A 12235-nucleotide genomic window follows, 5' to 3' on the forward strand; every position below is an offset into this window, starting at 1 on the left:
TTTAAATAATAAAACAACCGCCTCAACTTTTAAACAAATACAGTTATTTAAAAATAATTTTAGGTATACATTGTAACTGTGTACATTGAGTTATATATGTATTTTAAAGTTCTGATTTTGGGTGTTATCTCACGTAACAGTCCTGTTGTGGTGGTTGTCAGCAGAGGAGTTTTGTGAGTAAGGGTTTATATCAACAGAAAAAAATTATGCAAAATTTTTAAATCTTTATTTTAAAGGAAAGGCGCTTAGTAATATTTCACTCTGGGTTATGAGTGTCACGAGTGTCACTGACTTCATAATAGCTCTTCAATAAGTACTACCTGGGCACTAGCCCATTGCCAAAGTGATGAGTATAGGCATGGCTGAGGTCCACATGAAGTGACATGCCTTAAAACCATACAGAAATGGTGCTGCTTAATTAAAATGCGAGAGGGAACCTAGGAGCTACTACTTTATTCAGTTCCACTGAATATGCTGCTACTTTTACTGTAAGAAAACCGTATTATTTTATCCTCAACCAGTGAGATCAAAACTGGAAGATGTGAGCCTCCTGTCTTCAAACAAAAGGGTTTTTTTACCTTTGGATTTTAGTGTGGGTAGGATCACATCCAAATCACACAGTAAGTTATATTTAATGTAAACAAAAGTAATGATGCCAAAAGTCTTATGTTCAACACAGATCAGAGAAGAATCATTTTGGCTTCAAAATAATGGAGCTTCAAAAAAATGGATGTAACCAAGCACATTTCAAGTAAGGTAAAAATGAAAGTAGTGATTTTCTATTTGAAATTTAATGGTCTAGTCTGCTGAACATGTTATGATATGCCTGCAGTGAAATAAGTGCATTGGGCATGTCCAGTACTTTAATTTACTTTAAAGCATGAATGTTTGAGGTTTATATCGTGTTCTGTGGTGGGGTACAGCTGCAACAGCACTGGAGATACTCTGATGGAGGCCCTTGTTGATACTCTAGTGGCTTACTTGCAAGCTTGTGATTTAAACAGAAAAGTTTTTATGATCAATCTTCAGTTTCACAGTTTATTTTGCTTTGATAATAGTCATCAGGTTTTACTGTTAGACTGCTGAGAGGGAGCTGGCATCTGTTTACTGCCTGGGTCCAAACAAAGGTGATTAAGCTCATGACTCCAGTAGCTCCACTGTGAGCAATTATTTGCCTTACGCAGAGTTTAGGCTGAAGGCTTGAAATCTTTTTTCTAACTTTACTCTAAGATTCTCTGCCTCAAAAGTGAGTAATAAAATCCATATTGATATAAACAGGGTCAGATTTTCACTCAACCGTCAAAATTCCCTCTGAGCGGAAAAGCTAAATGAGTTATTTTCACATCACTGGTGGATTCTAAACAGACTTTTTTTTTTTGTCTTCTGGTATCAATCGGCATTGTTTTCTAAGGTGAAATATGTGATTTCATGTCTGTATTCAGAAAACTGATTCCAAAAAAAAGTTTTCTTTCTTGTATGACATGTATTATGAGCAGACTCATGCAGTACAGCGGAGAGCCACCCTCTTTAGTAAAGGATAGCATTCCTGAGGCATGTTATTAATTAACCTCCTGACTCTGATAATGAAGATGCTGCAAGGACCCATTCTTCATTAGACTGTGAGCGTTGAAGGGGTAACCACTCACACCTCCATAAACACTTTTTTTAGTGAACATGCATATATTTTGTACTAAATATAGAGAAAGAGTCTAGTTCTGCAAAATTCTGTGTGCTGTATTTGTGCATAGAACTTTATGCTATGCTAATCTGCCTATCAGCTGGGAGTCAAGAAATTCGTCTAGTGTTGCACATGTAATCTCTTTATGTTCTCATTAAGGAGATGTATTATGAAAGTGCTGATTAAGTAAGGCTTTTGTTTTATTTTTGTTTCTTCAGTATGTGGAATATTTTCATTGGCACAGGTAGGCAGCAATATATGTATCAATATGTATCATATATCTATATCTATATCTGTATATATATCATATATACCTTATTATACCATGTATAAGATGCTCAGTTTCTTGTAGATTCTATATCAGAGAACAAAAACCTGTAGGAATAAATTTCAAAGCCAAGGTATAGCAGTTCTTTGTTTTCTATCCTCATGTTAAAAACACCTTTCCCCAAAAACCTCTATATATTAAACATTATTAAAAATAAATAAATTGTGGTAATTTTATTTTGTTGATGAGTTTACAAGTTAATCATGACAGATTAGACATAGTTTCAGAAAAATCATTCTGGATGATCTTTGAAGATACACAGTGTATATGAAATCTTGTTTTATGTGCATAATCAAAACTGTGATGTATCTGACATTTTTACTGGTCAATAAAAAGATTTTTCAGAAAGCTGTCTGTAATGTTACATGCTGTAAACTTTCAACACAGATTTAGGTTTGATGGTCAAGTAGCTACTGAATGTTGGCTGGTTGAACAGTGACCTTGTTCCTGTATGCGAATGTGCAAAATTGTATTCTTACGTATACGCAGTTTTCCCATAACATATAAAGGCACTTCAAAATATACTAACCATTTAAGTTAACAAATGAAGACCAAGCAGTGAGAAAGTAGTGTCCTTGTCTGAATACTGGGATTAACATCCAGTTACCACTTGAAAGGTTTAATTACTAAACCAAGAAAGGAATAGACATCACAGGGTAAAGGAGAACTGGCTAAAATATGCCATAGTTTCCTTTAAAACCACACAGAATATTTTGTGCATTACTTTTTCAGAGTAAGAAAGCTGGGTTATCATTACGCTCCGTGCCCAAGAACTAGTTCAGAATAATATGGACTTTTAAATAAATTCTCTGAGGAAATATCCATAAATTCCATCTGAAAAGCCTGTGGAATCTTCCTGAATGGAAGGTGCTAGGGGAGGGTGGCTACCGCTACTGAAGTTGCTTGGTCTGTTTGTTCATTTGCCAGTCATCAAGTTTGGACCTCTATGATGAGTTGTTATTTCACAAAGTTTTGTTCAAAACAATTTAGTTATTTCCAAGAGTGAAGCAAGGAAAAAAATTTGCTGTCAAAACCAAAGAAACCCAGACAACTGTTGTCTGACAAACTCTCGAAGCAAAGACTTGGTAACTGCTGTCAGTACGGTCACCGTGCCAGAAATGTGGTGTTCTCTGTGCTTTTAAAGATATGCCCACAACAAGCCTGTTTGAGGTGCTGAAATATCTCTGTTGGGAGAGTTTTCCTCAAACTTTTATCAGTTAAATCCTGTAAGGATATCTCTCACTGTCCCTATCTGGTCCCAGTGGCTACACATCACATGTGTTTCTGGTGCTTGAGTTTGAGCACCAGAGCTGAAAACAATTTTCTTGCATTTGGAGCTGTCTGATGTTTTTCTGCATTACCTGTCCTGCAATGCAACACTGTGGAGAAATTTCCTTGCTTGATTTTTGTGGGGACAAGGGCCAAACTGGTGGGAGAGAGTGAAGAGGTGGATTAGAGAAGGGTCAAAGTAGAGGAGGGAGGAAGGACCTGTGATTCAGTGCACAAGGAGTTCAAGGAACACATGGGAACCAGTGTGGATGACAGGCTGAGGGAAGTGGCAATGTGTGTGACAAGGGACTGTGAGCATGGAGGCCGCTATCTGGAAAGGAGCAGGTGGTGGAAAAGAACATGGAAGTGGGAAGTGGTTAGGGAAGACAAAAAACCCCAAAACTGACATGGTAGGTAGATCTAGTTAAGGAACTCAGGACTAGCAGCCAGGGATGATGAATTTTGCCAAGGAGAAGATGATGATAGTCCTGTGTGGGCTGGATGGAGGGGAACAATTGATTGTAATACTGACAGTAGATACATGCACAAGGCTGAAGCAGCAGTTTGCAGGTTGCTTTAATGCTTTAAGTTTTTATTCTGTGTGTCATTATGTGAACTTCGTACTTTGCTTGTGTGTTTGTTTATGTGCAGGGATATCGTTCTACAAAAAAATCCTGGCTTGGATTCTGGTTTATCTGAATATGCACAGCTGAAACTGCAGTGTATCAGGAACTGATTGACAGCTGAATGATTCAGGATTTGATTGACAGCTGAATGAGGCACCCTTGCTGTGAGTGTGGGGGTGAGGGGGCAGGCAGCACCAGTGAAGAGCAGCTAGGAGCGGTGACAGATACATCCTTCTTTTCATTCCCCTCTGCTGCCACGGGTCTGTTGGAGTCCTTCCTTTCCCATGAGGGGAGTTTTTTGTTGTTTTTTTTTCTTTTTTCTTTTCAGTCAAGATTGTTAAAGTTGAAGGCAGCCAAGTACCAGTTAAATGGTAATATGACCCCATGCAGTGTGTGGCACTGGATAGCAGCTCTTCAAGACAGCCAGAAACTTTAGAAGGGGCAGGAGAGAATGCAGGTGTATAGAGTTCCCCATTAGCAGCCATTACAGACTGCTAATGAATAACTTATTCCTGCACCCGTGCAAACCTGTTGACTGTTTTTTTTGTGTGAGGGGTAGATAATAGATAATGAGCATATCTAGAAAACTCCTTTTAGAACGGAAATACTCACAGTGTATCTTCCGTTGCTCTCATGTGGAATGTCTGGTTTTTTAACAATGGCATTTTTAAAAACTTCAATCTTAATTTTTTTCTAACAAAATTCCAGATGGTTATTATGAGAAATTTTAATAACAATGAAGTTTCAGGTACAATGAAATCAGTTTTATTGGAAGCACCCTGGCAATCAAATTACCAAAGCTGTATAGAGAAAGTATGTACATTTTTTAGGGTAACAAATGTATCCTTTGGCCTTCTGTCAACGTTTGCAGGGGGAAGTAATTTTCTAGTCAGTCAGTCAAAATGAGAAGTTAACTCCATCAAACTGGAAATAAAACATTTCAATAATTAAAATGGTACAATGTTTTGGAAAAGCTTTTTGGGGATGTGGTGAATCATCATTACATAGACTGCTAAAGGAAAGTATGTTTCAGTGAAAATATATTGAAACACAGATGAATCTTAAACTGAAAATAAGCACTTTCATATATGAACTACAAGTTTACACATAAAAAATCTGTTGTTGATTGGTGGCAGTGTAGACTCCATTGAATTCAGTACCAAAATATCCAGTTTGCAATTGACAGGTAGAAAGAAATAGCTTTACTAGCCTGTAGAAGAGAAGCAAATGAAAATACCACGATGTTTTTTTTGGCAGACAGGGGCTCTGTGCATCCTGATTAGGGATGCTCCAGAAGGAGACCACAAGCACCTGGTAAGGCAAAAGGCAAGCACATGCAAATTTATAATGCATGCACTCTCACAGATTTATTTGAAATAGTTCCCCATGAATATGGAAGACGCATCCCTTTGGACCCACCAAAGGCTGCAAAGTTGCAAGAAGCGGAGTGGCTCCCTGGCAGAGCAGAGCTCTCATGGGTGCGTGGTGGAAGATGAGAGCTCATGTCCCAGCCTGGGGCTGCCTAGCAGCAGGCACCTGCCAGGGTAGGAAGGGGGAGCCGGGCACACCAGCTACTCTGCAGGAAGCCCCTGTGCAAACAGGCTGCCTGCAGCAGTGCATTGCCCTGGGACTAGGGGGAGCAGGGGTCGCGCTGCCCACCTGGGAACAGCACTCATATGGGGAGCCCACAGAGGCTGCTTCACCTAAATGTCACCATCCTGCACTGTGCAGGCCCCCTGCAGGCAAATCCCACCAGCAGTAAAAGCAGTGGGGCTGTGCAATTCTTCCCCAAAGGACAGCGCACAATGCTCATGCTTCAAACCCAGGGAACAAGGGAAACCCTGCAAGTGCAGAGGCAGTGGTCTTTGGTTGTTTCTGCAGAGCAAAGCTCAGTGCATCCCGAGCCTCTTGATTCTGACTTGCAGCACCTCCACAGGACAGCTCTGGTTCGTACCCAGCCTGAGCTGCCTTCAGAAGTGCCTCAGCAGAGCTCACTCTAAAGGTCAGCACTACATCATCGGGTGTGCACCTCGCAGAGGGAAAGATGCAAAAGAGCCAAAGACACGTGTGCTCTGAAAGGCTTGTTTAACGAAAAGGGCTACTCTTTTTCTTGTATTTCCCTGTGAGAGTGCATGGGAAGCACATGCATTATAAACTTGTGTGTACTTGTCTTCTATCTTGCCAGATGCCTGTGGTCTGTTTCTGGAGCATCCCAAATCAGGATGTGCAGAGCCCCTGTCTGCCAAGAAGATACACCAGGTCACACACAGCTGTGTGTTAAGAGTATTTTCTGAAAAGCAGAAGAATTATAGTAACCAACATCTTAACCATTCCAAATAAGTGGGTTTATGTTGTATTTTTAAATTTCATGGTTATTATAATGGTTTCTTTCTTTGATGTAAGAATTCTTCAAAGTGCCTGGGAATGTGATCGAAATGATCATTGGTCATTCAGTCCTTCAGAGCAGCTCTTTTCTGTGAAAAGTTGAAATGCTTTATTGTTGGTACCATAACTCATCTGTCATACAGCAAATGCAGATTTATGGAACTGGGTAATATTAATATTCAGGGATGGATTAGTGAACAGATTTTTAAATCAAATAGATAAGGCTGGAATGTCTCTACACTGAACTAGTTGCTGCCATTTTGCGAAATATCTTTCATGGCGGATGAGAGAACAGTTTTAAAGCATTAGTAAGTATTTAATTACATTTCCAAAATTTAGTTGTCTTTCCATTACTTATTTGCTTGCTCTAATTGCCCTTTGGTGTCTTCACTGGACTTTGATTCCTGCTTGGAGCATTTCTTGTAATGTGTATGCATGTACAAAGCGCATTACTATACCAAGTAAATGTAGTTGCTTATATCTACCCCCCAAAAAAGAGCCTACTGAGCTGAAGTAGTTTCCCATAAGCTGAGTACTTTTTTTAATATTTCTTTTTAACTTTTTTTCTTCTGTGTAAGTTTTCTCAGTGTCAAGTAGATCATCGATCTGTGACAAAGCCTCAAAGTGCACTCTAGCCAGTAGTTACAAGGGGAGACGCTTAACTGGCTGGAGACTGTGCTCCCAGGAATCTTCCTCTCTCTTATGGAGTTGGCCCCTACGTGGATTTTTAAAAGTATTTATAAATTTGGGACAGATACAGTAGTTGTAAAACCAGACTAATAAGATGAACCTTGAGACACTTGTTTAGAATAGCATTTTCTAACTGGAATGCATTAGATTGACCATTAGCAGAAACAAAACGAGTCTACAGGCATCTTAACATTCAGCACTTAAGAGTGGGTGCAGCAGGTTACGTCCAGCAGAGAGATGAGATGCTGTGTTCGGTTCTTCATCCCAGAACAGACATGGAGAGATCTGTGCATGTGTCCATAAATTCGTGAGGAGTTCTTAGAAAAAAACCCTCTGAAAACAGGCTGGTGTGTCTGCTGTCAGCGAAAGAGGAGGAGAGAGGGAGGGGTGGATTAGTACGATTTGGGTGGTACATTTGTATGATGTATACTTAGGGCAGACTGTGGTATTATATTTGCATGTGTTAAATCCCCAGTTTATGAGAGTACTTTCTTCTGTTCTGTGATTGTGTTGCGGAATGCCTGCACATATAATGCTAATGTAAATCCTTCTCTGTTTGGACATTCATTCTGCAAATTAAGGTCAAGTTATTTTACCTAGGTGAATATTTGTAAATATTTAGCACTGTTAATGTAAAGATTTCTCTATGCTTCAACAGGCAGATATGCAAATTGAGGCCTGGATGGTTGGCTGCTTTGGGGAAAAGGGATGTTTACTCTCTGTTGGTAGAGACCACCAAGAACTTGGATTTTAAAGCCTTGTGCCTTGGTGCTTTCAGAGATGGGAGGTAGTGGAAAGTTGTGGTGGTGTCTGGTCTTTTCTGAGCTTGAGCTAAGGGGGTAAAATGGACAAAGAAGAACAGTGGGAAAGTGCTGTTTGGAGACAGCTGTTTCTGTAACATATCTACCAGGAATGGGATGACCTGGTGGCCCAGCTCACCCTCAGTTGCGTGACTGTACACTGCCTTTGAGCATAATTTTTATCTCTCCTTAGTAACCTTTACTGAGGGCAAAATACTGGTTTGCTCTCTGAAAATGCTGCGTAAAGCTTACTGTCTGGGGGCATGTCTACCTCAGTATAGCGATGCTGTCTGGCTCGTCAGTGCACGTGGGGTGGTGCCGATGCACACGTTAAGGGCCGTGCTTGCTCTCTGTCCTTCGTTGTGCACTGGCATGGAAAGCACTGGTGCCCACGCTGCATCGTCAGGACGTACAGAGCACTCCTGCACTGCATGGGCGCTGGCTGCCGTCTAGCACGTAGGTGGCAGATCCCATGTGCTTCCCACTTGGAGGGCTTGTTAGCAGCATAACACACCCAGCCCTGTACTTGAGGGGGAAATGTGGGAATGTTACACTTCTGAATGTCTCAGTGTGATCGTGTGTTGTCCCCCATAGCATCCTTCTTGCTTTTCCATACTCTAATACAAACTCCCTTGTTTAGCATTAGAAACCTTCTGCTCTTGTTCTGTATTGTTATCTCTCGCCAGTATACAAGCAGAATAACTAACTCAGCATCAGGTGTGACTTTCCAGTAGACTCTAACAATGGTCATGGCCGGGGGGGGGGGAGGCATCTCAAAAGGCAACAGTTATCTTCAGCCAAAGCTGTAGGCCTTTTTTTTTGAGTGAAGGCTCATGGACTCATCTGCATCTTCCTTAGCATTTATGAGGTGGTAAGAAGTAGTCTGTGGACTGAACTAAGAGGCGATGTGTTGGTGGTTGGTTGTTTTTTTTTTAATACAAAGAGGCTTTACTACCTACACTACTTTTATTTCAAGAGAGGGACTAGCATCCTACAGAGGTAGACATTGCTGCACATCTTGCTTTGTCTCTAAATTCAGTTAACATCAGTCATGGATCTGATTTAGCCTGCATTGCTGTTCAATACAAAAGAGAAAATAATAATTAAAAAAACCGACTAGAAAAACCTCACTGGAGCTAAAAAGCAATGAACATTGTGGAAGATAAGGATTCCTGGTGACTAAATATGCAGTAATGTGAATACGTTAAAATATAGTTCTGGATGTACCATTTTTAAAAGAATGATTTCTTTGATTAAAAAAATACAATTAAATCAGATCTCTCCTGAATGTTCTGGCTGTCATTTTCTTTAGCCAGTAGAAACCTGCCTTTCTGGTTTATGAAGCCACAGTGCTAACATGTAAAGCAAGATGTTATGACTCATTTGAACAATTCTTTGTTCTCTCTTGAAAGCATTGCTGATGATATTTTCAAGCACTTGGGTTTACCCCTAAGAATGCAAGCCTCTAGCAAGTCTGAGCTTAATGCAAGGCAGGTTATGTAATTTTTGCAATGCCGTATGATGTGAATGCAATCCTGTTAACATCTTTGATAGTTTTGGTTTGCAGTTTTGCTGAATTTTGCTGTATTTTTTTTCAGGAGAAATAAGATGTCTTTTCATAGTTTGTAAAACTTTCTTCAAATGTAGTAAAAACATATTTTGCAACTATGAAGTAGCCGTTTAGGGATTCATCAGCAAAACTGCTTTCTTAACTCCGCTTGAAAAGGCAATTTACTTGCATGAAACCCTGAAATCATGTGGCTTAATATAAGAACTTTAATTGAAAATGAGGTTGCAATGGTTTAAGCAAGGGTCAGTGTTTTTATCTGAAGAGTGCTTCTCAGTGCTAGGAAAATAATAGGTTAAGGAAGGTGAGGTTAGAGGGCTGCGGGGGTACCTGCTGGCTTTCATCCTGGCAGTTCCCTTGTGAAGCACTGCCTTGTGTACATGCAGACATTGCTGAAGGATGTGAAAGGGATTGATGAGGAGGGCTACAGGGACAACTGCACAGTCTGTTTTGGCTGAGGATAACCAAAGTGTTGAGCATATTGCTCCTGTAGAGGTGGAGAACCCCCAGCCATTGTAAATTGGATTGGTTTTGCTCAGCATTTTCCCACAGCTGGACCACCTGTTTCTGCAAGACCTGCAGCAATGGAAGTGTTAACTGAGCTGTGTCAAGAGAATAAATTAATAGGCATTTTATGTTTTCTGTCAGCCTAGCAATATAAATAAAAAGCAGTAGAAAAGCTTTTTATGTGTTGTTACCGTTTATCTCTGAAAAGGAAGAGGAGAGTCTTTCATTTCAGTCAAACCAGCTGTGAGGTGTGTGGGTTTCGTGGGGATAACACACTAGCTTTAGCCCCCATGGGAGGAAGTCTATCACAAAGACTTTTTGCGTAGAACCCATTGCAGTTCTCAGCTGTCTGAAGACTTCCAACCAAGAAGGCTAGCTGAATCCTAACCTGGTGCAGAGAGCCTTTTTGTCACATTAGGATCCTTGATTACTCCCAGGAGTGTGTATTCTCATTGTAAGATGCGTGAATGGAAAACTGACAGCTTCATCTTTGCTGCTGCATTATATCCTTAGTTTTGCTAATAAAACTAACTGACGCTATGAATAATTACTGGACAGACAAAGAGCAGAAAGGTCATTGAAAGCAAATAGATTTGAGCTTCACAATCACAGAAGCTCAGCATGCCTTAGGTGGGCACCACTCCATGTCCCCAGTAAGCCATGGTGCAGGCAGCTCTTTTTATGCTGTCTGCACAGTTAACCATGTCCAAACCCTGGGGCTCTGAGCAGTTGGTTGTGGAGCAACTTCTGTCTGTAACACTCTTCTGACATGCAGTAGTACCCTGTTGGAAGTGTTGCCATCATTTATTTGTGCAGGTTATTTGGAGGCAGGGCTGCTTGTTTATTTTGAGCTCTTCCTGTGTCTGTTTCTAGATGCCTGCCCAATCCTAGGTTCCCAAGACATTGTTGTACTGTTTAAATGATAATGGAAACAGTTCCAATGGTGAAGGTGATTTGCCTAATATGGCAAGTGAATGATGAAATAACTGTGTGCTTTTTAGTGGGACAGATCTCCTGTATTGTTCTGCTTTATCCAAAATGCTAAAAGGAGATTTAGTGTGTTTCTGCTTACCTTAATAATTTTCCCCCAGAATTGTTTTCTGTTTTGTGGCTGATAATTAAGTCTCACTGAACACGCTGAGGGAATATGTAAGTACAGTTGTTTAGTGTAAACAACCTGTATGATGGCTCTACACTGTTATACTGGGAACCTTTCAAGAACATCTTGTAACTATTGACCTGCCAGTTACCTAATAGTATTGACAGAATGATTGATTAAACGTGTATGAGGGCAAAATATTTTCTTTCTGTACAGCTGAAATCTTTGTTAAAGACACTGGGAACTGCCTCCTTTTTTTTTTTTTTTTTTTTAGACAAAGCTAATTGAATGCATGAATGCTACTGCACATAGCTGACAAAGGCAGAACGTCTTTGTGAAAAGGCTTTGTAAATTCTTTCCCACAGAAGTCAACGAAAGGGTCGGTTGTCCTGGGCTACGTATTTCGTCACTTAAACCTAGTGGAGATAGATTACTTTGGACTGCGCTACTGTGACCGAAGTCATCAAACGGTGAGTAAGAGAGACCACAGATTGGATTTTCCATATGTAAGATTGACCCTGTTTGTGCCATTTGTGAGTAGAGCATTAGATTGCCATGCTTTCACCAACTTGCACTATTTCCTGGCTCAGGTTCCAGTAATAATTTATTTGTGTTCATTTGCATCAAAGTCTTGGAATATCCATTCATATCTTAGATAGGAACAGAATCAAATGCTAAATGCTGTTGTAAACTAAATGAAGAAAGTGTAGATAGTACAAAATTATGACATTTAAGTAGGATTATCTTTTCCCTTTCAATACTGTGCCCTGAAACCTGTGCTTGGTGCACTGTGCTGTCTGGCTTCACTTGTCCCTGCAGTGTCTGGGAAGGAATGTCCCTGAACATGTCACAGGCTGCTTCACTTGGACCACTTGCTGAACGCCTGTGTCAGAATATATTGCATGGTTGGTGTGGCAGCTGCCTCTTCACGTGCAGAGCCCCAGGAGTCAGGGTGCTGGCAATGACATTTTCACTCCTCCTGGCCCATCTCTGTGTCCTTGAGCCTGTTGTCTCTTGAGCCTTCTTGACAGGGACTCACCAGACATCTGAAAGCTTTTTCCACCTGGAGATTACAGTCCTAAATGGGTAAGAAAATTGAAACCCGGCTGAGATGTTTCAGCCGAAGCAGGCAGTGGCTCATGGCAGCACTGTCAGGAGTGCCCCCCCAGAATGGCCTGTGCAGCGTTACTGCAGTCAGAGGTGAGGAGCAGGGGGTGCTCAGCAGGTGGGATTTTATAGGGTGGTCTTCATATTACCTTAATTTTATAAAGGGAATGATGCCTGGC

The 12235-nt window shown here is 40.7% G+C and overlaps 1 protein-coding gene across 3 annotated transcripts in view; it reads left to right on the forward strand.

Annotated features, from left to right (window-relative positions):
• Positions 1-12235, forward strand: part of EPB41L4A (erythrocyte membrane protein band 4.1 like 4A) — a 134159-nt gene that overhangs the window by 38530 nt on the left and 83394 nt on the right. For all 3 annotated transcript variants that reach the window (XM_040580447.1, XM_040580448.1, XM_040580450.1), the window contains exon 2: positions 11315-11419. In XM_040580447.1, coding sequence (XP_040436381.1) covers positions 11315-11419 — 105 coding nt within the window. The remainder of the gene's footprint in view (positions 1-11314; positions 11420-12235) is intronic.

This window comes from Falco naumanni, chromosome Z (assembly GCF_017639655.2).
Source record: "Falco naumanni isolate bFalNau1 chromosome Z, bFalNau1.pat, whole genome shotgun sequence".
Taxonomy (NCBI): Eukaryota; Metazoa; Chordata; class Aves; order Falconiformes; family Falconidae; genus Falco; species Falco naumanni.